This window comes from Martes martes (genome assembly GCF_963455335.1).
Source record: "Martes martes genome assembly, chromosome: 14".
In the NCBI taxonomy this organism is placed as follows: Eukaryota; Metazoa; Chordata; class Mammalia; order Carnivora; family Mustelidae; genus Martes; species Martes martes.
In genome coordinates, this window is record NC_137902.1 from 55,871,246 (window position 1) to 55,897,351 (window position 26,106).

General features: G+C 57.3%; 1 protein-coding gene across 1 annotated transcript in view; it reads right to left on the reverse strand.

The window, feature by feature from the left end:
- Nucleotides 1–26,106, reverse strand: part of COL13A1 (collagen type XIII alpha 1 chain) — a gene marked incomplete at both ends in the record, with an annotated part of 145,258 nt that overhangs the window by 38,607 nt on the left and 80,545 nt on the right. Inside the window, 11 exons of the mRNA XM_080823351.1 lie at nt 635–688; nt 3,185–3,211; nt 3,908–3,940; nt 4,839–4,883; nt 14,301–14,336; nt 15,123–15,149; nt 17,271–17,378; nt 20,830–20,895; nt 23,916–23,942; nt 24,773–24,799; nt 24,897–24,923. Coding sequence (XP_080679477.1) covers nt 635–688; nt 3,185–3,211; nt 3,908–3,940; nt 4,839–4,883; nt 14,301–14,336; nt 15,123–15,149; nt 17,271–17,378; nt 20,830–20,895; nt 23,916–23,942; nt 24,773–24,799; nt 24,897–24,923 — 477 coding nt within the window. The remainder of the gene's footprint in view (nt 1–634; nt 689–3,184; nt 3,212–3,907; nt 3,941–4,838; nt 4,884–14,300; nt 14,337–15,122; nt 15,150–17,270; nt 17,379–20,829; nt 20,896–23,915; nt 23,943–24,772; nt 24,800–24,896; nt 24,924–26,106) is intronic.

Genomic DNA, 26,106 nt, shown 5'->3' on the forward strand with positions numbered 1-26,106 from the left:
AGGCTGGGCACAGAGGCCCTCAGAAGCCTGGCCTGGACTCACTGGCCGTGGGATTTAACAGAGACAGGACCTGGCTATTGCAGGGGAACAGGTATGAAGCTGAGCAAGAGACCCATCACGCCTTGGGTCTAGACTGTTTCTCAGAGTGTGTCCATGGAACCCTCCTTCTGGGGATGGGAAATATTTGAAATGTGGAAAAAAGGGTCTGGTGGCAGAAGGATGTCAGGGACGGCAGGGGAAAGGAAGCAGCTCAGGCTCTTTGCCCACTAGGTGCTCTGTGCGTGACAGGAGAGTGTCCTGTGACATTCCAAGGGGGCCTGTCTCATGCAGCTCTCCCCACACTTATTTGATCTCAAGTCTTCTTTTTAGTGGAATGTCATGGAGCTCATGTACCAGGGAGCAATTTTCAGAGCTGGTACAAGGACATTGGACAAGGTCACAGCTCCTGGTCTTTGAATACGGACATTTTTGTCAATTGGGGCCTCCCACGTGGTACGGCATGCACGAATCTTGCTGTTTTCCAAGGACTCCTCTGATACTGGGGCCCCTGAATGGCCAGGGCCGGGAATGTGGGTGCGGATGAACCCCAATGTTTTTACATAAAACCCACCATTTCGAGCTTGCCAATACCCACCTTCTGCCCCAGGAGGCCGAGTAGCCCAGGGGAGCCTGCCGCCCCCTTTTCACCCTGTGGAGGGAATGCAGACAGTGCAGGGTTAGGAACAGTTTCTCCAGGCCAATTGGGAAGACCCCAGCCCCTCCTGCAGAAAGCCTTGGCTTTCTCTGCTGCCTCCCTGCCCCTCCGTGGGCCATTTCCCCCCGAGACCCCCATCTGCACCGGATTCCTTCCCTGAACCACTTCACACTGGTGAGGGACTGGGTCATTGTTCTCCTGCTCCCATATGGGCTCATCATTTGCAATCAAGAGGCACCAAGAGCATTTAGCTCCTTTTGGGGGCATCTCCTGGGAGAGCAGAGTGGTATAGAAGGCCAGCAGTTGGGGAAACAATTCCTTTTAACCACTCTGCTCTTTTCATTTTTTAAATGTCTAGCACTTAGAGGCCCATGGTCTCTGCCGACCCCTCCCTGCCTCCAGGGAACACAAACTTCATCTCACTAGACTTCTCCTTTGGAGGACCATTTTGAGAAGTTTGCTTCCTGTGATGGGTTGGCTTCTGTCCTCCCCAAGTTCGTGTGTTGCAGCTACTTCCTGTAGCTCAGAATGTGACCTTCGTGGGAAATAGGGTCATTACAGACATAACTGGGGAAGTTATGAGGTCACACTAGAGTAGGGTAGGCCCCTAATCCAGTATGACTGGTGTCCTTATAAAAGGGACATTTGGATGGGGGGACAGGCACACCAGGAGAACACCAGGTTAAAATGAAAGCAGAGATGGGAGTGATAATTCTACAAGCCAAGGAACACCAGGGATGCAAATGGGCAGAATCAAGGAGAGAGGCAGGGAACAGATTCTCCCTCCCCACCTGCAGAAGGAACCAGCCCTACTGACACCTTGACCTTGGGCTTCTGGCCTCCAGAACTGTGGGACAATAAGCTTCTGATGTTTGAGCCACATAGCCTGTGGTCCTTGGTTCAGGCATCCCTCGCAAGCTGACACCACGCCCTAAGCATCTTCTTCCACCAGGAAGAACTTTCTCCCCCAGGACGCGCATCTCAGAGCCCTGCTCTCACTGCACAAATAAAGAGGCTCCAGGGCTGTGAGTGACCCCTTCCCAGCCTCAAGGGACAGAACTATCTCCTCAGTTCTCCTGAAGCTCCCTCTTCTACACCATGAGGACAGCACTTGGCACTCCCAGAGTGGCCCGTATTGGGAAAGCACCCCAAGAGTACCCCACCAGGTCAGCACCCGAGGGCACCCCTCTCCATAGCTGGATGGCTGCCCATTCTTGTAGCTAATAATAGAAACGGAGGGCCCTGGGGTCATAATTTGACAGGTGTCTCAGTGAATTTCCCAGCTGAAGCCACAGAGGATGCCACACCAAGTCTTTGACTGTCATCCCCTTGCCACCTGCCCTTGGGTAGAAGCTGAATGACAAAAGAGCCTGAAGCCCATCAAGGAAGGGGAGGGATCCAAGTGTGGGCCCCTTTGATGGGCAGGAAGTGAGTCCTGACCCCTCCTTCCCCGCAGCTCCACCTGGGCTGTGCCTGGGGTATGCTGGAGCTGGGGCCTAGCTTGAAACAGGCTGAGTCTAAAGGGGAAGGATGCAGGTGCTGCCCTTCAGAGGCCCTGGGGGAGAGGTGACGGACGGAGGGAAGGCCTCCTTCTGCTGGTCTTTCCTCCTGGGAACCAATGCTTTGGAGGAGGGATGGTATGCTCCCAAGTGTAGGATTTCTGAAGTTTTTCCAGGCCATCCTGGCACTCCCCTCTTCCAGGGGACACATGCACCCTGAACATACTGCAGGTAGCACGCGAGCCATGAGGTTGGGGCACAGAGTGGGAGGACCAGCAGAGGCCAGTCTGACACACACTCAGAGACACAATATCCTACCCTCTGCCCCCTCTTTCCTGGTGAACCTGGGGCCCTGGCTTTCCTACTGCTCCTGGGTCTCCCTTTGTCATAAGAGAGAAAGTCACTGATAAGAGGACTGGGGGCGGGTGTTGAGGGGTACGGTGGACAGTGATGGTAAACTAGCGTTTCCAGAATACTAGTCCCATATGACGTTCCTCTTTAAAAAAGGAAGCTCTAGTCAAAATGTTTGAAAATGCTGCATCAGAAATTATAGTTTTAGAGGTCCCTAGTATACATATAGCCTCCTAAAGACTCTGAGAAGGTCTGCAGTAAAACAAAACAAAACAAAACAAAAACTGAAATACTTTTAAGTCTGTATTTCCCAAACTAATTTGGCATGGAAACTTTTTTCATGTTACATCCCTTATAGAACGAGACAAGAGACACAGAGCCCTACAGGCACAGGGCACAGGAGTTCCTGCCTGCTGGAGCTGGTGTACAGGCAAACTGACTGAGCTCCGGGCCAGGATCCAGGGAGGGGAAGGTATTCCTGGTCGGCAGGCCCCTCCTGGGTGGGCCCTCCTCTGCTCAGTCGGGCCCCCAGCTCTAGGCCAGCCTCAGGGGAACCAGGAGCATAACAGTAGCAGCCACTGCCACCTCCCCCCATGCTTGATGCTCCATGCAGCCCAGAACATTCCCTCTGTATCAGTACCTTGGCTCCTGGGGTCCCTGGCTCACCCTGTGTGGAAACAAAGAAGACTCCGGTAAAGAAACGAAGGAGAGAGAGCGAGAGCTGGCGCAGGAGTAAATGAGCAAAGGTCTTCGTGGGGTGTGTGAAGCATCTGGCCCACCCAGGACTTCCCTCTGCCTAGACTTCAGGTCTCAGGACAAAGGAAGCCTCCTGGACCCTTCCTGATTCATCCCCCAGGTGAGGGATATGGCAAGGGTGAGAGCAGGCGGAGAGGAAGGGAAGGACATTGGCTTTGAACACGGTGCCCCCTGTCCATGGACCTGCTGTGAGATCCACCTTTGTGCTTCTGGGAGTCCCCATCCGTCTGCCTGCCAACCAGATAGGGTTCGGGTGGTGTTCAGGGGAAGGACTCCTGCTCTCCTCTTGGGAGCTTTGCACGCATGTAGCTGCTGGATTCCAAGGTATAAACGAAAGCGCTGGGTTCCCCGCTCACGGGCAGGGCGCTGTTTTAGCTGAGGCCAGCAAACCTTTGCTATGTACTTTGCAGGGCTCAGTTAAACATCTCTTGGTCAAGTTGTGCATAATGGCATAGACGTTGCCTTAAGAAAGATGTTTCTGAATCCTGTCTGTGCCCTCCTTGGCCCAGCGGCCACCCCACAGAGTCCTTGAAGCCCCGGCTATGTCTTCCTCTCTCCTTCCCTCCCATCGTGCCCCTCACATGCGGAGTGATAACCTTCCACTGACCTTCATCCCAGCCACAGCAATTCCAGGAGCTCCCTGGTGGAGAGAAGAAAAGGGCATGGCGACTTTCCACAGTTGGGGCAAGCAGGGAAGGAGTGGCCAGCCTCCCAGCCTCCCCTGGGGCCGGGGGGAGGGAGGATGCGAAGGCAGACCGCTTGCTTCTGCCTGCTGCCCAGACCCACGGCAAAGGTGGGTGGCAGAGTTTGGCACAGGGAGCATGGGTCCCCAGGAAGGCAGAGGTTCTGAGCTGCACCGTTGAGTCCCCCAAGCTTCCCACCCACCTGCTCAGCTCCCAGGCCCTCGCAGCAGGGAGCCCAGGAGTGTCCAGGTCAGGGTATCTCTGGGGTGCCATGTGGGGAGGGCTTCAGTGGGAAAGGAAAGGAGGAGGAGGAGATGGGAAGGGAAAGGCGTAGAAGGGAACGCCGTGTGGAAGGGGAGAAGGGGAGAGGGTGTGCGGGTGGGATTCTTCTCCCAGAGAACTCTCTGCACCTGTGCCCGCATGGACTGGGCAGCAGCTGGGAGTGAACCCCATTTCCACATCAGCCCACGACCAGCCACTTTGAGGTAAACAGGCTGCCCAATGTGCCACTTAGTCAATCCCAAGGGCAGGTGATTTTTAGGGAGTCCCTACTCCCCATGCGGGAGCTGGACGGCAGCTGGAGCTGGGCTAAACCAAGACGCCCAGGAGGAGGCCCTGCCACGTCAGGAGGACACTGGGGAGTGCTGGCTTGTGGGCCAAACGGAAGCCCCCGCCCGGAGCAAGCTGGCAGGGAGAGAGGGCTGGGAGGAAACATGTACCATGTCTTCATGTCTCCACAGCGGACCTGGGAAGGAGAAGGAGCTGGGCCTCCCAGGTGTCCCAGAACTTGGGAGAGAGGGCTGGAGCTCAGGGAGGGGCTGGCGGGGGGAGGGGTGAGCAGGGAGGGGCAGGTACCTTGGCTCCATGTTTGCCTGGCATCCCTGGCATGCCCCGTTCTCCCTGAAGGAAGAAATAAAAGAAACGCTGAGAAGAGGACCGGACTTGCCCGAGGCCTCGGCCCTTGAAGCATGGCCTGCGGGGGTGTCCAGATCTCCCTGCTGGGTGGTCTGGAAGCTCGGGACTGCTGTCCAGCTCACAATGAGCTCCGAGGACCCCGCAGCCACTGCAGGCCGATCCTCTGAGCTCTGTGAACTCACAGAAGGGCCCCCGAGACAGACAGTCTCGCCAGCAGAGTCCGAGTCCCGGAGTGGATGCAGGAAGAGTTGTGAAGGTCCTGCTACCAGCCTGGGGGACCAGCTGGGTCAGCGCTCCGTGCACTTGACCGCTCACCCGAGCAGCCCTCCCTCTCACCGCTGCCTAGCACTTCCTGCGCCATTCTTACACCAGAAGCTTTGCTCTCGTGGTACCTGCTGGCTGAGCCACACAGGCTCCTGCCTCTCTGCTTCATCTGGGGCTCCCCTTCCTCCCAGCTTCCTTGGGTCTAAGGCCTCCCAAGGGCTCATGGATCCTGGCACGGCACGGCAGAGGGCCAGTCTGTGGTTTGGGGCATGGAGGCAGGGTGCCGTCTGGAACCCATCTGGGGGCACCAGGAGAGAGCTGTGGCCTCGGGACATCGTGGGGTTTGCTCTCTGATCTCAGCGGTGTCCTGTCTTTCTCCTCAACCTCTTTTCCCTCCCCATGAAAATGCCAAACTTATGGGGCAGGGATGCGAATTCAGGAAGGACAGGAAGGAGATGGGGCTGGAGATGACAGTCAGTGACAAATGGAGGTCAAGAGCAGATGAGTCAGGGGGCGCCTGGGTGGCTCAGTGGGTTAGGCATCTGCCTTCAGCTCAGGTCATGATCTCAGTGTCCTGGGATCGAGCCCCGCATCTGGCTCCCTGCTCAGCAAAGAGCCTGCTTCTTTCTCTCCTTCTGCCTGCCACACCCCCTGCTTGTGCTCTCTCTCTCTCTTTCTTTCAAATAAATAAATAAAATCTTTAAGGAAAAAAAAAATAGTAGAGGAGTCAAGACTAACCCACTGTGTCAGAGAAGGGAGTGGCACTCAGGAAAGGAAGGAGGGCAGCCCCTGTCTCCGTGAGTTGAGCCCCAAATGAAGTGCCAGCCGGGGCTCTGAATGCCAGCAGTGACAGGACAGGGTGAGCCCTCTGCAGCAGCTCCCTGCATCTGAAGGCATCTGAAGGCTGGGCACGGCACCACGGGGTCCTGACAGACTGTATCCCAGCCCAGCCTCCCCGCTCAGGTCTCAAGAGCGCAGTTCCCACAGGCTTACCGGCAGAGCGGGAGACCGGTCCTACCTGGCCTCCATCTTTTCCGCTGCCCTCATCTCTTCTCTGCCATCTTCTGGGAAGTCCTATCTACCCTCCTGCTTGCCAAAGCTAGCACTTGTTCCGACCTCTCTCCTCCATGACTGGGCCTTGGTGCTGGTGTGCCGGGAAGCTCCCCAGGACAGTTAACACCCCTTTATTGCCAAACAGCCGCTGCCTGGCCTTGACCTTAGAAGAGGGGCCAGGTTTTCCGTCCTCTGCTTCCTTCCCAGCCTCAACACCTGACATCCTGATACCTACCACCTGTTTCCCTGGAAAAAATCACCCATTTTCAGGACTCTATGCCTTGTTTTTTTTTAGAGAGAGAGAGGGAGAATCTCAAGCAAGCTCCTTGCTTGCCCAGCAAGTCAGTCTCCACACCCTGATGTCAGGCATGGAGCCTGATGTGGGACTCGATCTCATGATCCTGTTATCATGACCTGAGCTGAAGTCAAGAGTCAGATGCTTGACCACCTGAGCCACCCAGGAGTCTATGTCTCTCGCTGTTCCCTCAACTTGACACCCTGTTCATTGTTAGGGGCCGTGGTAAAATATCTCCTCTGTGAAACTTTTCGCTATGCCCATTGCCCAGGGCTGGTTCCTGGGTGCAGTGGGGGACCACTTGGCATTTGTAATCGACGTGTACAAATTCATGTCTGCCTGGGATGGTTCACCCCGATCCACCTTGGGCTAAATCTCTGAATTCTGCAAAACGCCCAGAATCTTTAGCTCCCAACACAGGAGCCCTTCCTCACCCTGGCCCACTAGGACCCCGGAGCCACAGGCAAGGTGAGTGGAGCCGTCCTCAGGAAGTAAACACAGCAGACGAGTCACTGCTACAGGCTCCGCATTCTGGGAAATCCTTCTTGCAGGCCATTAACTGTGTCTGCCATGGGCCTGGTACAAGGCTAAAACTTTCCATCTTTCCTCTATTCAATCTCCAAGACTCCTCTCCAAAGTGACAATGGATTTTATTCCTGTTTCACAGGTGAACAAACTGGCTCAGGGAGGCCACGTATGATCGCCAAGGTCAGGCCGAGCAGGGATTGGAACGTAGGTCTTTGTCAAAGCCCAGGTACTCATCCCACTAAGCCAACCCCAAGCATCCGATGGGCAGATTCTCAAGCCCCTCTCAGCGGGAAGGCCCTCAGGTCCGTGCCGCATCAGGGTGAAGGGGTCAGCATAGGAGGGCAGCTCCTCTGGGGGCTGGGTCTTTAACCACACAGGGCGGGCCGGCAGGAGGAAGGAGCTGGGCAGGGCCTTGTCAGCCTGCAGAGATCTGCTCTGTGGCCAGCAGAGGGCGCCACAAGACCTTGTCAGAACACGAGGGAATCAGCCCATTTCTTGGGAGTCCGAGCTGAGGGGCCCTGTCCCTCTCTCCTTCAGCGGAACAGGCTCTCCTGCTAACATTCCAGCTGGCCCAACCGGGTTGACTTAGCCCTGAAGACACCCGGGAGACAGAGTTCCCATGGTTGGGGAGATACAAGTGGGAGATTAGCTTGGCCCTTCCTCTTTCCCTCAGCCTCCTCTCACTTCCATCTGGGGCAACTGGCTGGAGGCTGTGTGACCTTAGGTAAGCCTCACTCCCTCTCGGGGCCAGGATTCTCCTCTGCTAAGTGAGTTAGACTCCAGACCATCTGCCCACGACGGCTCCACCCCTTCCTCCAGCCACTCCAGCCCTGCCTACCTGAGGCCTTTTGCTGGGAGGGAGGTTGGAGCTGGGGCAGGGGACGTTGGGTCTGTTGGCGGCTGTAGAGCAAGGCTGTGGAAATGGGAGTTTAGCTGTGGGGGAAAATGCTGGTCTAGGACGGGTCTCAGTGGGTCTCTGCTTTCCCTGCCTCCTACTCAGAGGGACAGCTGTAAATGCTTCAGCACAGTGGAGGGGGGCGGGTTCTGCTCGAGCCCCATCTCTGGGCTTCTGTCTCCAATCTCAGCAGGAGCAGTGTAGAGTAAGCCCAGGGGGGTGAGGGTTTCCTGCTAATTGGGGTTGTCCTCAGCCTTTGCGGGCTCGTAGGCAAAGACAATACCACCCTCTTCAGGGAAATCCGGGCCCCCTGGAGCGTTGTAAGGAGGCAGCCCTCCTCGTTAGCAGGGCTGACCTTTGCCCCTTCCCTCCCCTCTGGGTCAAGTCTCTTAATTCTACGGATGACCCAGGATCTCTTGATCCCATCTCAGGCCTCCCTCACTCCCACCTTGTGTCAGGCAGGAAGCAGGGGTGCCCCCGGCTGACCCTGCCCGGCAGGCTCATTCCACTCTCATCAAGCGGGGCTTACCCCAGCCTGACCTCTGCCCCAGGGACTGGCCCAGTCTGACACCAGGAAGCACTGGTTCTTGGATCTGTGAGGTGAGACAGGACTGAGTCATTGTCAAGGACTTCGGGGTGCCTGTGGACAAGGGCACCTGTCTGCAGGGGGTGAGAAGGGGGATTCTGGCAGCTATGGCTAAAAGGGGGACCATGACTTCTGTTCGCAGAGTTTTCCCCCTCGGTATGAGTTTGTGAGTGTCCTTTTCCCCATTCCCCCCCCCCCACTTTTTTTTTAAAAGATTTTATTTATTTATTTGACAGACGGAGATCACAGAGAAGCAGGCAGAGAGAGGAGGAAGCAGGCTCCCTGCTGAGCAGAGAGCCCGATGTGGGGCTCGATCCCGGGACCCTGGGATTGATCCTGGGACTCTGGGATCATGACCTGAGCCGAAGGCAGAGGCTTTAACCCACTGAGCCACCCAGGCGCCCCTCCCCATTTCCCTTCTTAAGAATGTTCCTGTTTAAAAGGTTTAAGTTTGGAATTGGGCCGAATTTAGATTCACTAACTTGCAAGTGTCTTCTTAAGTAGAGAGAGAATTCTCATAGTCTGTCCAAGTCCAAGGTCCCCAGTTTATCCCCTCTATCTTTGCCTTCTCTAGCCTCCCAATAGGACCCTGGGAGCTCCCCCGGTGGGCTCCTAGAGACCCCATCTGTCCACTCTGCAGATGGGGAGCTGGGCACTCTGCCTATTGCCCAGGGGCCTGGAGCATGGATGGCAGATGCTGCTGGCAAACCAGGTCAGAGACCCCCAGGCCAGGACACCCCACCACTGAGGAGCCTGGCTGCCAAGAACCCATGCCTGATTGCTGGCCAGGAAGGGGTAGATTCCAGTCACTGTGGCTAAGAAAGTTCTGGGTGAGCACGGGTGGGTAGAGAGGGGGCTGCCTGGAATGACCTTGAAGGCCGTCCCAGCCCTGCCTTTCATGATGCCACTGACTCTCCAGCTGGGCAGAGGGCACCTTGCACCATCAGTAGGTTTTCTATTCTGGTCCCGGCTTCCAGGTGGAGGGATCCCCTGGTTACTGAGACAGGATGAAAGCCGGCTCCTTGGAGCCCCAAATGGCCACGCTCCTGTCCTGTGGGAGTGGCCTCTTAATTGGTGATTTACTGTTTGTTGAAAAAGCAGGGCAGGGACTTGGCGAGATGACATAGCCTGGAAGGAGGTGGGGGGCTTCAAGGTCAGCTCCCCAGCCAAGCAGAGGCCAGGCTGGAGGAGTGTGGGGAGATGAATGGACCTCCCTGGGGTGAATCTCCCTAGCAGCCCAGCCCCATGGGGAGGGCCCAGGGTGAAGCCGCTCCACACACAGACTCTTTGTTCTCTGCAGGGAGGAGGAAGGCCTGTCTGAGGGCTGTTGGGGGTGGGGGGCGGGGCAGCAGGAGGCTCAGGCCTGGGCCTGGACCAGGGCCCTTTCCTGAGCTGGGAAAGCCCGTGAGGCGGGCTCATGTCTCTTTCTGCCCTAAAGGGTTCCTAGGCCTCCCTTCCAGGAAAAGGCAGCTCATTTCCTTCTTTGCAGCCCTGGCCAGCTCCAGACAGGAGAGGACTGGGACGGGGGAGATGCCAGCTCCTCTGGTAATTAGGACCGGCAGGAAGTAATCTGGGGAATTACCGGGGTCAGGCGCCCCATGGAAGGCCAGGGCTTTGGAAGGGCGGCTGGCTTGTAATCTCGATTTGAGATCGGTTGATTTTGTAGTTAGCTCCAAAAAGAAAAGTCAGCTCTAATTAATCTGTGGGCTTTGGAGTGTGGGAGAAACAGGGCCCAGAGAGCACAAGCTGGGGGCTGGAGACCGGCGGGCTGAGACTCTCAGCCCCCACAAGGCCTCAGATGTGAGGCCCATGTCTCAGATCCCTGGTCGGCTTTATTTTAAATGGTCTGGATGTCCCCAGGGGGATTTCATGGTTTTGAAAGAAAGTGCTGTCCCCATCCTAGGAGACTCCGCCACCTACAGCGTCCTTCGCCTAGAGCGCTCGGCTGCGCATGAATGCCCTGTGAGGCCTGGGGTTCCTCGGGCCCTCTGAGAGCCAGAGGGGTCCAGTGCCGGGGGACAAGCTGAGACAAGCTGCATTTTCCTGCCTTTAATGGGAGTCCCAGGACCATGCTAAGTCCTTGGGGAAATCATTTGGGGGATCAATGCCCATGCATGACACTCCACTTCCTGGGTTCTTTGACTGAAACGCATCAAGGACCCCAGGGTTGGCTCACAGAGAGCCTAGGAAACTCAGAGAAAAGCCTGAATCCAGCCCTAGCCTTTTCCCTTGGGGAAAGAGATCAACCCAGCTCCCACCTTCTTTCCTACGGGAAAGCAGAAATTGCGGCATCTGCCCCCTGTACTGGCTCAGAAGGCCCACGTAGTAAAGTCATTCAAGGCAAGGATTTGGGATAAGACACAACTGGTTTTACTACTTCCTGGCTATGGACCTTCCGGGACTCACCTCTGTGGGCCTCAGTTTGCTCATCTGTGAAACAGGACCAAGAATAAAGCCTTCCTTTCCGGGTTGTTCTAAGGATGCAGTAATATGATGCAGGGCCAGGGGCACGCCCACGGTTGGCCTGTCGAAAAGGCCAGTGAGGCAGTTGCAACAATGCTAGTTGTCGTTCTGCAAACACGTGTCCACCCACGTGGCCCCCTGCTCTGCCTGGCAGAGCGGAATGATCAGGCCCTTTTGCATATGGATTGAGGAGAGGCGAGAAAGCCCAGTACAGCAGTTGGAGTCAGCCGGACCAGCACCGACACCCTTATACATAAGCTCCCAGCAGGTTTTGTGACTCACATACAGTCTGACTGTACCCACCAATCCCCTTGAAAGAGAGCCAAGGTAGTAATGTTCGAAACACACTTTGCTTCTTACAACTTATTTAAAGTAGATGGGCGGTCGTAGATTTGGATCACATTGGTACCATGTGGGTGAGCAGTCCCGCTCGGGTATTTAGGTAGAAGGGCTGGTCCCAAGCAGGGCTGGGGGCAGCACAGGGCCTGCTGGCCACACTGGGCTTTGATCCGAAGGAGCTAGAGAGGAAGCCTGCCCTGCTGGCCTGGCTGGCCTTTGGGAGGATGCTGCACTGTCCAGCTGCCCTGGGGGCAGCGACAGTGGCAGCAGCGATGATGATGGGCAGAACTATCATTAGAAACTCTGCAGGCCAGGAAACATCTTTGCCAAGAGTTAAATTCCAACTTTGCTGAAAGAAAGGGCTACCTACACGCGGACTGAGTCTCCAGGACAGGGCAATGAAGCAGGTACAGAGCATCTGTCCCTTCCCCCATGGGTTCCCCTTACACCCCAAACAAGGGGGCGGTCCCATGCTTCTGTCCAGCTGGGCATTACCCGCCCCCCAACTCTAGCACTCATTCCTTCCTCCCGGGTGGTGGGGTGAGGGCAAACTCATCTTCCCAGGAGCCAGCTGTCTCCCCCCACCCCCATGCCCCATTTTAAGCCAAGAGAGGATGAGAGAGAAAAAGAAAACCGACAGACAAAGAAGGAGCTCGGGAGATAAGCCTCCATGCTCTGGAGATGGCACAGGGAGGAGGGTTGGTGCACGGTTAGCTCAGCCTAGCTGAGACCCTCTGGGGAGGCACTCACTTCTGTGCCTGGGCAAGACCAGCCTCTGGACTTGGCTGTGTGAGACCTGGCTTCCGGTTCCAGCATGACCCCTCAGCAGCTGTACCACTGTGGGTAGAGCAGCAATGTCTCCGAACTTCTCATTGACACTGGGCTCGGGGGCAGCGGGGATGATGAGCTCTAATGGGCCATGGAAAGGACCAGGTGGGATGGGGACTGAGTGAAGTTGGGCTGAACCAGAGAGGGCAAGTATCACCGCACTTGACCCTGGGCATTAGTCTCTTTATCTCAGAGCTCTGCTGGGAAGCAAACTTCTGCCTGGAGATAGTGGTCACTGACTCAAGACACCCGAGGCCCCAGTGGGGCTGGGACAGTGGGATGGGCACCTGTAGCCTCCAGGGAGTCACCTGACACCACAACCTTAAGTTCAGGCCTCTCTATCCTCAGGAAAATAGACACCCCAACCCAGCTCCTTTCTGAATGAACCAGATTTCCAGTTGGCCCGCAAATGCAGATGCCCGCCAGCCACTGGCATCACCCTGACCCCGGGGGGACCTCTGCCTGCACCAGGAGGCAGCAAACCTTGAGAGTCTGTGTGTGTGGATGGAAGCAACCCCAGAGGCTATCGTTTCCACCTCCTGACACAATACAAACTTCTCAGTGTATGCGGAGCTAAGGAACACCCCGGATCTTGCCTTTTCATCCCTCCCCCGGCCCCCAAGCACCCATAAACCAATGGGGTGAGGGCAGCTGCCCGATTACAGAGTGCGAGAACTGTGCTCTCCCATGGAATCCATCCTTTCCCCAAATCCCCCTCCCCCCTTCTTCGTCCTCCTGTCTTCTCCTGGAGCCCGGGTGCAGGGTCCGGAGTGCCGCATGGGGCTCCCTGCAGTTGGTGCCCCCGGGAAGGGCCCACGCCTGGGTTTGAGTTCCTGCTCTGCCACTGGCGAGGCATGAAACTTTGGGCAAGCCTCTGGTGCCTCGTTTGTTAGATGGGAGAAGAGTACCAGCCTCACATGGCGGTCCCAGGGAAGGACAACCTGGGCCCATGGTAGGCATTTAGTAAGTGGTGACTCTGGCTAAGATTATTTTTATTATTGTTAATGTAATGACCACCTCTGGGCTTTTGCTCAAATTGTTTCCCTGTCTAAAATGCCATGTGCCTTCAGATTTGGTGGTTGAAGGACCGCAGAGGTGGGTTAAAAATGGCCACAAATCCCTCTCCCTCACCGCACCATCGCCACATGACTTGGCTATGTGACTTGCAGGACCCCAGAAAGTGTGATGGCTGTAGATGCTTTGGGGAAGCTCTCGTGTACTCAGACTTGGCAGGTTTGAACACTGCCCTGGGCCTACTACGTCGGAAGAAAATCTGTGTAGCCTACTGGGGGCCGAGAGGGTATGGCAGGGAGAACAGCCTCCCCAGACAATGGCCCGCACCGGCCACCCAACATGTGGATTAGATGGCTTGGCCTGTCCGGCCCCTCCACCCATCATCCAGTGCAACTGAATGAGTGAGCCCAGAGGACAGCGGCAGAACTCCCAGATGGCGCACCCACAGACCCAGAATGAGAGAGAAAACATCCTGCGAAGCCGGGACGTTTGGGATGGTTTCTGTAGGTAACATACACCCACCCAGGCACCAGGATGGAGCTCACAGGCTGTCTTCACCCAGAAGACTTCCCAGACTCCTCCCAACCTGGAACTGATGTCTCTACCTGCCCACCCACATTCACACAATCCTTTGTGATGATCGATTAGCACAATCTGCCTTTGCTGCGTTATTTGTATAGGAGTCCTTCTGTCTCTCTAGACCAGGAGTTGCCAGAAAGCAGGGCTGGGACCCCCAGCCCCGTAGCCCCCACCGGGCTGAGCGTGGAGCTCTGTGCAGAGTGGGCCCTGGTCATCTGCTCCCATCTGGGGGCCAGTGAGCACCTGGCCTGCCTTGGTAGAGACCCAGGGATGCAGGCTGGTAGGAGGTGGGTAGGAGGTGGGTAGGAAACCCACCTGGGTCTGAGGTCGGGCCGGGCCACTGAAGGCCTGAGGCCCTGCCCCTCTGAGCCTCTCCCCACCCAACTGGAGACACGAACTCCTGTCCAGCCCACCTCGCAAAGGTGAGGTTCACACCGGGCAAGCGCGTGTGCAAACATGCGTGAACAAGACCAAGTCCTGCCCCTGTGGGCGCTGTGGTGGAGTCCAACGTGGGTTATCATGGGAAGCAGGATAACCCTCCCTCCCCTTTCTTCTTACCTTCCGGCCGTGGTAGCCCTGGATTCCTGGGTCTCCCTGGGGGAACAAAGAGAAGACCGTCAGTGGGATCCCCCAAACGCTCCATTCTGGCTTCTCTCTTGCCCTCACATTGCTGTTTCTCTTCTTCTCAATGACCAGCCCCCCCGGTATAATAGCTCTGCGTCCTTGGAAACCGACAGGGACTCTTCTCTTCAGAACACGTCCCCACCTGCACATGCATGGTGGAAAGGGTCCACCTGGCAGGGGCCCAGGAGACCTAGATTCTGGTTTTGATTTCGCCGTTGACTCTCTGCCAAACCTGGACAAGCCCCTTCCCTAGCTAGGGCTCTCAGCCTCCACACATGCAAATGGTTGGACAGGCTCAGTGCTTTGCAGCTTCTGGTCCCCAGAGCCCCCGGGTCCCCTGCTTCAGAGGGAGAGGTGGTTTGATGCAGTGGGTTTCCAGAAAGGATGCCTAAGAGGCCCGATGATCCCGTACGTCCCTTCTAGTTCTGAATCCGTAGGAAAGCCTCTCTTATTGGGATGTTGTGACAGTGAGCGCCCTGGGCATCAAGCTAGAGTTTCCAACCAGACTCTGAGCTCCTCGGAGGTGGGGACTGCAGCCTCTGTACCAGTCACAGTGCCTGATGTGGCCGGGCACACAGGAATGCAAGCTCTGTGGGACTCAAGCAGTTCCCAGGAGGAGGGCGGCACTGTGAAGGGAAGCCAGGTGGGACCCAGCGCTCACGGAGGTCACGCTCAGTTCCTCACTCAGGAGCGGGCAGCGCCGTCTCCCCTCCCCCACCAGCAGAGAGCGCTCCCACCCCCCCCAAGGGCCCTCACCTTTGGTCCAGGAGGCCCGGGTAAGCCCTGTGGAAGCAAGAGCAAGGTGAGTGGAGATGGAATCTAGCAGCGAACAGGGCATGTTGGCATGTCCGCCGCGGGGGCTCGGGGCAGAGGAGCGCTCCAGGGGTTCTGAGCTCCGGATGTGCTAGAGAACAGAGCTGAGGATCCTGGAACGGTGTCAGAAACCTGCGGAGGGCGCATGGGGACGACAGGCTCACAGCTCCCTTTGGAGCCAATGTGGGCGCCGTGGGCATCTCGGCTGTGCTCGCCCACTGGAAAATAGGTCAGCGGCAGCCGGTTAAAATGACAGTGTGGTCTGGTCTGCGCCCCCGCCCTCCCGCCTCCTAATTGGGTCCCCTCCCTGGGACGCCGACCTTGCCCAACAGAGCCTTGGTTTTGCCTTTGGCCCTGCCAGCTTTCAGGGGAGGCTTCTGTCTCCTTCGGCCTGGGGTGCTGTGACCACAGCCCTCGGCCGTGGGGAGGTGGTGTGGGCCCCGGGCCTGTGGGAGCCAGAGGGGAGCGGCGGGGGCCAGCTGGCTCCGCTGCGGTCTGGGGCCGAGGTTTGGGCAGCACACAGGGGCTGGAGAAAAGCAAGATGGCCAAGTCTGGTCTGTGTCCGTGGGTTTCAAAACATGCTTCCTGGGTTTTTTTCTTTACAAACAACCTAACAAAGAAAACCACCGGGCTTGGGTTCGTTCAACGAGTGGGAACTCCACATGTCTGGGGGCAGAGTGTAGTGGTCAGCAAAGGAGTGGATTTTGATTATTTCTTGGGGGTTCTCTCAGAGTGGTTGGGTTTAGCTCCCTAAATTTCACTTCCTTTCGGGTTTCCCGTTTTCCCATCTACAAACCCAGGGAATTGGGACTAATCTTCCTTCCTGGGGTCCCAAAACACAGAAATATTTAAAATCCATTGTGGGGGTCAAACTATGCAGGAGAGTGGGGAAATTAGGCGTTCACGCTGAGCGGAGCTGCCAAGCTGGGTGCCCTGGGTGGTCAGAGCTGCTGCCCGGCCAAGAGGGGCCCTCTACGGAGCCTCAGCACTGACAGCTAGAGCCGCCACGGGGCCCAGCGACAGGGGAAGCAGCCGTGCTCGATGAGTGACGGGGACCAGTGGCAGGGACATGGCCAACCTAGCAATTCCAATGCTGGGCATCTATTGTATGGGGAGCACCAGAGATGGACACAAACATTTACATTCAGGAATCTATATCACAGAAGGGAACTCATTAACTACTCGGTAATCAGCCCAGCAGCCCCAAAATCCGTATCACAGGAGACTCCAGCCCAAAGAAAGGGTGTGGTTTGCAGTGTTAAGTGAAAAACATAACGGGGCACAAACTGTTACATTACTCAGAACATGACCAACCTGGAAAGTGCTTAGGGGCAGACAAGTCTAAGGAGAAACATGCCAGGCCCCTCCAAGATGTTAATGACGGTGAACTTGGGATATGGCAAAATAGACAATTCAAAACGTTTTCTCTGTCCGTGTTCCAAATTTTTCACACTGCATGCATGATGCTTTTGTCATAAGAAACAAAACCAGGTTCTTTTTCAATCACGTGAAAGAAACGTTATGAGACAGACTTTGTCCTTAATCCTGTCCCTTCAGTGACATAGGACATTTGTCTTGGCTCTAAGACTAAGAGAACCCGTTCTCTGCCAAGGAGGCCAGGTGCCGGCCCAGCTGCTCTGTTGTACCAACTAGGTCAAGAGAGCGGGGTCTTGGCCAGCACTTGGAAAAGGGGGACTTGGTGGACCCTGGGCTTGACCTACTCCTGCCTGAGTGTGGCTTGCCTGGAGGGAGGGAGGCACCTGTTGGCACAGCACGATCCAGCAATTGCACCTCCAGGAATCTAAAACAGGGAAAGGGACAGCCTCTTGGGGATTCCTTCCCTGGAAGGCAATGACTGCCGTTGGGGTCTGGCCCCAGCAGCTGGGTCAGAACCAGAGTGCGATGGGTGAGCGTGGCAGGGTGGGCAGCTTCTCGCACAAGCCCCTCACCACCATTGACCTGGCCAAGGTGTTCTGCCCATTGGGTGGGGACCCAGGTTCTTGTCAATGATGTAAGGTTTGGATGCTTCCAGAGAATGCCTGGGACAAATCTTGGGAGAGGGGGTGAAGGAGAGAGGAAGGAGATACTTACTGATGGCCCCATGGGCCCTGGCAGTCCTGGGGGCCCCAGGGGTCCGCTCGGTCCAGGGGGGCCTGGTGGCCCTGGTGGGCCTTGGATGCCGGCCTGGCCCTGTTCCCCCTGATGTTGGTGGAAACAAGAGTTAGAGGGAGAGCCCTGGGCCCAGGGACCGGCTCCCGCCCCAGTGCCATGCACCCGGTGAAGGGCCCGTGGTGGGCTCTGGAGGGCAGGCGGTGTGGCGTGACGGTGGTGAGGCTGTGGCGGCGACTGCATGCAGGGACCCGTGGTAGCAAGGAGATGGTCAAGACATTAGGTCCCCAAGAGTAGCGGGGGGAGTCCAGAGAGGACCGGCTGCACAAACAGCCCCAGAGCAAGAGCCCTGCTGGGGGCAGAGACAGAGGTGTGAGCGAGATGACCCTGCTCGACAGTGGGCACGCTCTGGGCCCACTCAGATGCCCGGGTCTAGCCCGGGGGTCCTCAGCCCGGCCTGCCTCGGCGCCTCCCTCCATGTGGAGGTGACATCCTCCGGCTATGCTGGGCCTCCCAGGCATCAAATGACAGCAGCAGTTCCTTGTTTCTGCTGTCTGATTCTCTGCCCCCAGTGTCCAAGGGGGTCCTTAGGTCAGAGGCCATGGAAGTTGGTTTGGCTCACTAAACAGCCGGACAAAAGATGTGGTGTAAACATTTGGACTGGGGGCTTCTGATGTCACGCTGGGAGCCCTGGCACTGGAGGCCCACATTCCGAGGGCAGTCATACCCTTCAGGTGTGGCCTGGGTTCCCCGGGTGCCTCAGTCACCCTTCCCCATCCTTTCTGCCTGCGGCCTGCTTTTGTCTCTTCCGTCACCCATGCCCAGCCTCACAGGACAGCTGGGTTTGCAACACTGAGCTTGGTTGACTTTGACACTGTAAAGCGCCGTATGCCTGCATGGGTCTTGAGGAGAATTTTTTCGTCCTGTCCCCACTTGTCAGTCAGCTAGTCTGAGCCCAGCCCTCGTCACCCACTGTGCCTGTGTCCGGGAGGGGCCGGGGGCCCAGGGAGCTGGGGGTGGCATCGTGTTCCTTCAGGAGGAGGAGGAGAGAGCCTGGTCCGTGTGATGCACCTCCTGGGGCCGGGGACCAACCGGGGTCATCCTAGATCTAGCCCAAAGCTGTCGTGTTGTTTTCTAAGTGAGCGCTCCAGGGACCATCTGGGTTCAGCTCCTGTGAGAAGGGACCCATCCCTGCAGACAGACTAAAGCAGAAGAGCCTGACAGGTGTGCAAACTCCAGGCTGGGCTGCTGAGGGACAAGGGCGGCCAGAACTGCAGGCCGGCCGGCCTTCCTGGTGCGCTCTCTGCAACCCTCTGGGGCAGGAACAGGGGGCTGCGGTTTCCTGCTGCAACCTCAGGGGAGGAAAAGATGAGTAGAAACGGGGTGAGCAACCTCAGGACAAGAACTGGGGGATTCCAGCAGCACCTGCCGGTCCCTTGCTGGGCTGGGATGTCCTAGTGCTGGGATGTCCTAGTGCAGCACAGTCAGGCTGGGGCCCAGGCTCCATCCTGCTCTACCCTCTGAGAAGCCACTCAAGGGCACAGAATGTCCGTGGGGGAGGGGGCTGGGGCAGAAATGGGTCACGAGACCCATTGCATGGAAGAGAAAACAGGCTCAGAGAAGTTGAGCTCCCTGGCCGAGGTCACGTGGAGGATCCCATGGGGAACTGGGACCCAAACCTAGAACTCCAGACGTTCTTAGTCATTCCAAATAAGCCCCCAGAAAAAAACCTGCTCACTGTCCAACTTTCTGCACTTTGGAAATGACCTCCAACACCATCTGCTAAGTACATCATATTTCATATAATTTCCTCTTTCGGCAAATGTTAGACTCAGTGTTTAAGCGTCTTACAGAGCCTGTAAAATCAATATTGGTTTATTGATAGGAAACGGACAAGCCGTTTTACGTCCCATGATGGCTGGGGGCTGTTCTCCAGGCAGACTCTGCGGCGGGCCGAGCAGGGGCCCCCACGCTTCCCTCTCTACTTTGGAAACCAGCTCAGGGCGGCACAGAAAGTTCTGGCTAGCCCACGCCTTGCTCTTGAAAAGGGAGGCCGTAATGTGCAGGGACCTGGATGGAGTTCTGGGCACCTTCTCAGTTTTTCTGTCCATAAGGTGGGCATGATGGGTGCCTAATGCAACTAAGGCCAGGAGATGGCTGCTAGGCGCTGAGGCGAGCGACAGGTCTGAGAGCAAGGACAGCTCTTCTGGAATGGGGTCCGACACAGGGAGGGGTGGGTGATTGGGGGGGCTGGTGCTTCTCTGAGCTGCCAGGGGGCCCCCCGAAGGGCTGTGCTTGGAGTAAGAGCTGGGAGCCCATAAAGGCTCTCGAGGATTTGGCTGCTGTAATGGGATATGTAGGCTCGGGTAACACACGCGTCATGTGTCCCTCTGTATTTTTAGCTGTTAATTGGAGGGAGTTTTCAGCCTTGTTCAGTCAGATGCCTGAACTGCTGGACTCTGGGCTCCTGACTCTTGAGTGTGGCCAGATGGTGGCTCTGGGCCCTGCTGTCCAGCTTTCAGAGAGCATCTCTGAGCCCTGCCCTTCCAACATCCCCACGGCCTTGGGGGTAACCCCTGCACAGTGAAAGGAGGGCTGGGGGCATAAGAGGCAGCTGTGGGCCGCCCGGTCTAGATCCAGCTGCAACGCCTATGCTGGCTCCCGAGCTCTCTTACGTTCTGTTCTTTGTAACCTGGTCTTATCGCAGCCTCCTGGGGTTCGTAAGGCAGGAAGAGGGAAGCAGTTGCTCACAACGATTACACCTGTTGGTCGTGCTACATTCCCTCTGCAAATGCCCTCACTCCTCAAACTCAGGTTACAAGGGATCGGGTGCCAAGCCATCCTTTTCTAAATATAAAGGGTATAGGTCCAACCGAGAGAGCCCTGAATGTGGGGTCTAAAGTCTTGGTCCCCGTCTTCCAATTCTGCCTCTCACTGTTTGTGTGACTGTGGGCACAAATTCACCCCTCTGGGCCTCAATCTGAGAACAGCACTGAAACAACGCCAGAGTGTGCAACGCAGAGTTGCACACAGAACAGCCTTGTGCAGTAGCAACCTTTCATGTCCTTGTTTTACAAGTGAAAAAGCAAGGCCCAGAGAGGTTAAGGCTTTTGTCCCCAGTCCCACAACTCAGAAGAGTCACAGAAGCTGGGTGCTCTGCCATGTACTGGGTGTGTGACCTCGGGCAACGGCCTTCATGTCCCCAAAGCCTTGATTCCTCATCTGTGAAATAAGCACAATCATGCCTATGTCGCAAAGCGAGCCAGAGAATGAAAGGAAATCAGACTTGTCAGATGCGCAGCGCGAGGGCCGGAACCCAGGGCTGGCTCTTGTAGTGTGGTGTTGGGGGATGTCCTGGGCTCGGGGCTTGTGTACTTCCACATCTATGACACTCACAGGTCCAGTTTTGTCTAATTGACTTGAGCGGAAGCAGAGCGAGGCTCTGCCCTTGTCTACAGTCCCAGCTGGCCCTCGGAGGCCCGGAGACCTGCCCAGCCCCTGGGGACGCCACACACGGTCTGGACAAAGGGAAGGTGTCTACCTGGAAGGTCCGTCTTTTTATGACTGGGGGCGGAGCCAGTCGCACTGAATTGAGGAGAGGCAGCAGCTGAGGAGAAAGATGAGTTGGAAGGTCAGAGGGCAAAGGCCAAAGATCGCAGGTGTTCAGAAGGATGCCGAATGTCGCCAGGAAGGCAGGGTGGCCAAGTGGGAGGCGAGGAGAGGAAGAGAGAAGAGTGATTAGCAGGCACGAGGCTTGGGGAGGGAAGGCGTGGAGGGCGCCCTCTCGCGGTTTGAGGGGCGCAGCGCCGAGCTTGTCCTTGGGTGGCACGCCATTCCGGAAGGAGTGTGGCCCTTGGGGAGTCGGCCAGCAGCACCCCCGACGGGGAGAGTGGTCCCCTGACACACAGCCCACCATTGCACCGCCGGCCCTGCCTCTGCCTGGCGGAGGACGGGGATTGATGGGCTGCGGGGGTCAGATACAGAGGCTCTGGGCAAGAGCCACAGGACCAGCTAAATTGGTACTCGAAGCCAGGCGGGGGTGTGTGGCAACCTCTGGGTTCTTTTTTTGGTTGAACAAGAAAGGCTAGTGTCAGCGGATCTGGGGAGGATGGTCAAGGGCAGTGCCAAGTCGGGCTCCCGGGGGCTGAGCCGGCCGAGGGTGTGGCCTGTGTGGGCACAAGCTAAATGCTACCAAGGTCTGCCCCTGGGGCCGGTGGGTTTGGAAAATAAAGGCCGGGCAAGGATGTCTCTGGCATGTTCAACCACTTTTGGGGGAGAGGCAACATTCAATTGCATTATCTAATGTGATTTTCATTTCTGGAAATTCTCCTTGTTTCCAGTTTTTCTACCAATGGAAGCTGAGAGCCCCAAGGCTTTAGGAAATGGTTAGAGCCCACGTGACAACAAAGATGGTGTATAATTGACCTCTGGTTTCTGAAAGCATTTTAACTCTCACGAGGCCCCTGGGATGAGTGTTAAGGACCAGGGGCCGCCTGGGCTGAGAACTGGGAGCCCACCTGTGGTCTTTCCAGGTCCCTGCCGCCGTCAGGGGCCACAGCTGCCCCGAGAGCCCGGCCACATCCCACTGTGGGGCTCGGGGATGTGCAATGTTGGGCTCTGGTCTGGGGAGTCTCTCAGCAGAGAGGGGCCCGGAGACCTTCCAGAATCACCAACCTTCAGGGTAATGATCTGGTTGGAGCGCAGAGCCGAGAGAGTGCTGCTTAGGTGCTCCTGGTGCGGGAGGGGACCGAGGTGGGAGACAGGAGGACCGGGGCGTGAGTGCCGGAGCCTACAGACATCACCTGCCTGATCCCTGCCCCAGGGTACTCCATCTGCCCTCCCTTCCATCTCTGGGATGCTGCTGGAGCAGAGGCAGGGACCAGCCCTGGATCTTTCATTATCTTGTGGGCCTGGAGGACGCCCACCCCTCCACCATTCCTGCAGACACCCTGGGAAACCAATAGGGCCCTCCCCCTAGATGCCCTTTTCTTACCCTCTTCCGGATCAACATGGGGTGCCCACTGCCTCGCCCCGTCCAACAGCTGAGCACCCAAATCTGCGGTCACCCCGGCTAGACTCGTTCCCTCCCCTGCCAGGGCCATAGCTTTGCTGCACTCCATGGCCGAGGTGCTCCTAGAGCCTTCTATCGCTGCTCTCTCTTTCTCTTCCTCCCCCTCCTCCCGCTTCCCTCACCTCCCCCCACATTCACTAAGGACCAGTGATGACATACTGCCAACATGTCTGCTGTTGTGTTGTCTTTTGTGCTGGGGACACTGTCTTTCTCTTGGATAGCATAACAATCCCGTGAGCCCAGCGTTTCAAATCAGCACAGCTGACCTTCTGTTATTGTACCAGGATCAGGCCGGCCGGAACCCCAGGGCCCCGGAGCGCAGGCCGCCGACGGGCTCTGTCTGCACAACTACCGGCCGGTACCCCCTGCCCGGGGCCCAGTCCCCCTTTGGCTTCAACCCCTGCCCCAGCTGTTTATGGGGAAGACCCTGCAGCCTCTCGCTGGCCTGGGAAACCCAGGGGTCAGAGTCTGGGTGCCGGGGCACCTCCCCGTGACCTTCTGGATTCACGTGACTCCTGGCCCAACTGGTGCTTGTCTTTCCACTTTCCCTGGTCCCCTTGCCTGCCGGGGGCAGCAGCCAGGGAGGCCACACTGTGTGTGTGCTTCTGGGAACAGTGAGGCCCGTGGCATAGGGATGGGCACCCAAAGACACTAGGGTCTGAGAGTGACATGTTTCTGGTCCCAGCTCACTGGGGCTTTCACCGGAGGGCCCACATCTTCACCCTCCCGGTCCCAAGAGTACCCCCTGGCTCCTGGTGCTCATGTCTGCAGCTTCCTAACAAGACTGTTGCAGGCTCTACACCCAGGGGCAAAACAAGGCAAAGGAAGGAGCTGGGGCCTGGGCGGGGGGGTGGGGGGGGGACTGGGAGACCATCCCAGCTCAGAAACCCCCACCCTGTTTGGGAGAAGACCTCCTCCAGTCCTAGGGAGGCAAAGCAGAGGCTCTAGCCTTGAATCAACACAGTCGGCCCTCAGTTATCTCCCACCATTGAGGTCTGGGTCATCTGCAACAGTGACTAACCCAAAAGTCCCTCTGATTCAGCCGGGGCAGGCGGCCAGACACGCATATCCAGTTTCTCTCTCTCTCTCTCTCTCTCTCTCTCTCTCTCACACACACACACACACACACACACACCACACATATCCCGGGCAGGGAGTCAGACTCATGGACTCACACAAGCTGCATGGCCTTACAGAGAAGGCAACATGCAGAGGGGACATAGGGCCAGAAACCTGGAGTTCCAGGTGCACGCACACGCTGGAAGGCTTGCAAGCAAACGGAGTCCTGAAGGCTGGCCTTGCAGGGGCGAATGCGCGGAGACACACTTGGGGGGCGAACACGGCCGCTGGAGACCAGCTCCGGTCAAGCATGCTACAGACCACCAGGCACACTCCCAGGGGCTACCTGCCCCCATGGCCACTGCTCTGGCTGCTGAGTGCAGGGGGGCCTGGATGCCTCTAGTCCCCAACCTTTGGGGGTTCTGGGGGCCCCAGGTGGATGAGGCTGAACTGGGGGTGATGCCCCAGGAATGGATCTGTTTTAGGGGTTCACTTACCCGATGTGGGTACTCTCCACACTGACCCTGGGGAAGAAAGGGAGGGAAGGAGAAGAGGGTGTTAGGCACTCTGGGGAAATTGTGCCTCAGGGACATCCCCAGGAGCACACGTCCTCTCTGCTCACCAGCCCTGTGCTGATCGGGGACATAACTCCCGGAGGCAGGAGAACTAAACCTCTCCCTCACCCATGGCTGGCAGCAGAGAAGAAACCCTGAAGGCCTGCTTGGACATGGCCCCATGCAATGTAGGGCAGGATTCTGCTGTCCTATCCCACTTGCCATGACCGCAGTCAGGAGTCATGCTCCATGCCTGGCTGGAGATAGCAGAAAGGTCAACCCTCTGGTTGCACCACCCTCCCCGCCAGCAGCCCTGAGCGGGAACCCCTGGATGGGAAGTGCAGACACAGAGGTGAGCTATGGGCCCTGGGGGCCCTGGGAGACGCCTTCTCCGAGATGGGGGTACCAGGTCTCTGTATAGTTCGCCCAAGGCCAGCTCAGCAGGGTCTCCATCAGAAATTTAAGGAAATGGAGAATGTATGAGGCCAGAGAGGGAGCCAGGCCAGTGGTTTACAAATGGATACCTCAAAACCTTAGAGGCTCATGGCGGCTCGTCAGGAAGCACCTGGGGTAGAGAAGGAGTCCGGGGAGGGCCAGGATCCCGGCCACCACTCCTCCCTGAGCACAGAACATGCCCCAGAGCGCCCTCCCTCTTCTTTGTCATCCACTGCACCACCCCCGAGGACGCCCGGTTCTGTGGATAAACACGAACATTTGAACATAACCACTCCCGACTGCTTTCTCCTTTAGGGGGGCTGTTTCCTGCTATGAAAATTCTAGAAAACCTCCATCAAACTTACCTTTTCTCCTTTTTGTCCTTGAGGTCCCTGTGAAGAGACAGAAATGGCAGAGTCAGAACGTGAAGCTAAGGCCACAGGGCCCCAAAGCCTCCGTGGGGGAGGAACGTGAGGGCGAGGTACCCACCGGCTGTCCTCGGGGACCCGTCAGGCCCTGCGGGAGGAAGCACACACGGGTCAGTGGGCACACCGAGGCCGGGCAGGCTCAGAGGTACGGGCCCCGCTAGGCCTCATGCTGGGACCGGCGCTAACACACGGAGTCCTAAAGGCCGGCCTCCACCCACGACCTGGTCCTCCTGTGCCTGGGACCTTCTAGGTGGTGTGGCCTGTCCAGGGTGCCTCAGCTTTGTCCTCTGTCAGTGGGTATGACTTGGTGACTTGCGCTCGCACGTGGCCATGATGAAGAGCAGACGCCATCCCTCCTCTGTCCCTCCATGGTCCCGTCATGGGCCAGGCATGAAGAGGGGTGCGTGGAGACCTCAGGTGGTTCTCTTTGCTGTGGGCTGCCCTGCCTCACACGTGCCCATCTCCTCATGGGGCCAAGAAGCTGAGGTCCAAATCCTCTAGGAGACCCTGCCGGCACATTCTGTCTTTCACCCAGTACTGCCTCAGCATGAAACCCACTGAGTCAGAAGGGCTTCGGGGTACATGGTGGGGGGGGTGCTTCGGAGAAGAGAAGTGAAGACCCAGGAGGTTGGACCCCTCAGAGGAACCTAAGTGGTCTTAAGGCTCCTTCTGGTGTGTCTTGTCCGGTTTGCAGGGTTGAGAAAGAAACCTGGGTTCAGGGTGGATCCCTGTTCTTTCAGGAGGATGCAGGGTTCAGCTGGTTTTCTCAGGAGCTGACCTGAGGCTGGTGTGGAGGGAAGAGGGGAGAACACATGCCTTGTGCTTTGAGGACTTGCTCTGAGGCAGGCTTTCAAGATGTGCTGAACTCATACCCGCACCGGCCCACGGAGAAGACGTTCATGTCCGCTCCACCTCCCGGATGAGGTGATGGAGAGGGGCCCTGAGGCTCAGTGAGTGGGGGTGCTGGGACGGGAGCCCGGGTCTGCTGCCGGCAAATGTCCAGCTGTTTCCACTCCGCCACGCTCTCCGAACTGGGCTGGGGCTCAGAAGGTAGGGCTTCTAGACTTGGCTGGAGCCACAGGCAGTGCCTCAGCCCCTAGGGCCCTGAGGGCCCTTTGAGCCACCATCCCGAAGGCCTGTGAGGCTCCATCTGCTGGACCCTTCTCTTCAAGATCTCCCTGGAGGGGCCCTGACTTGTTAACTGGACCAACCACCAAATAGGGAAATTCCCAGCAGGTTCGCGGGAGGGGACAAGTGGACTTTGGGACCAC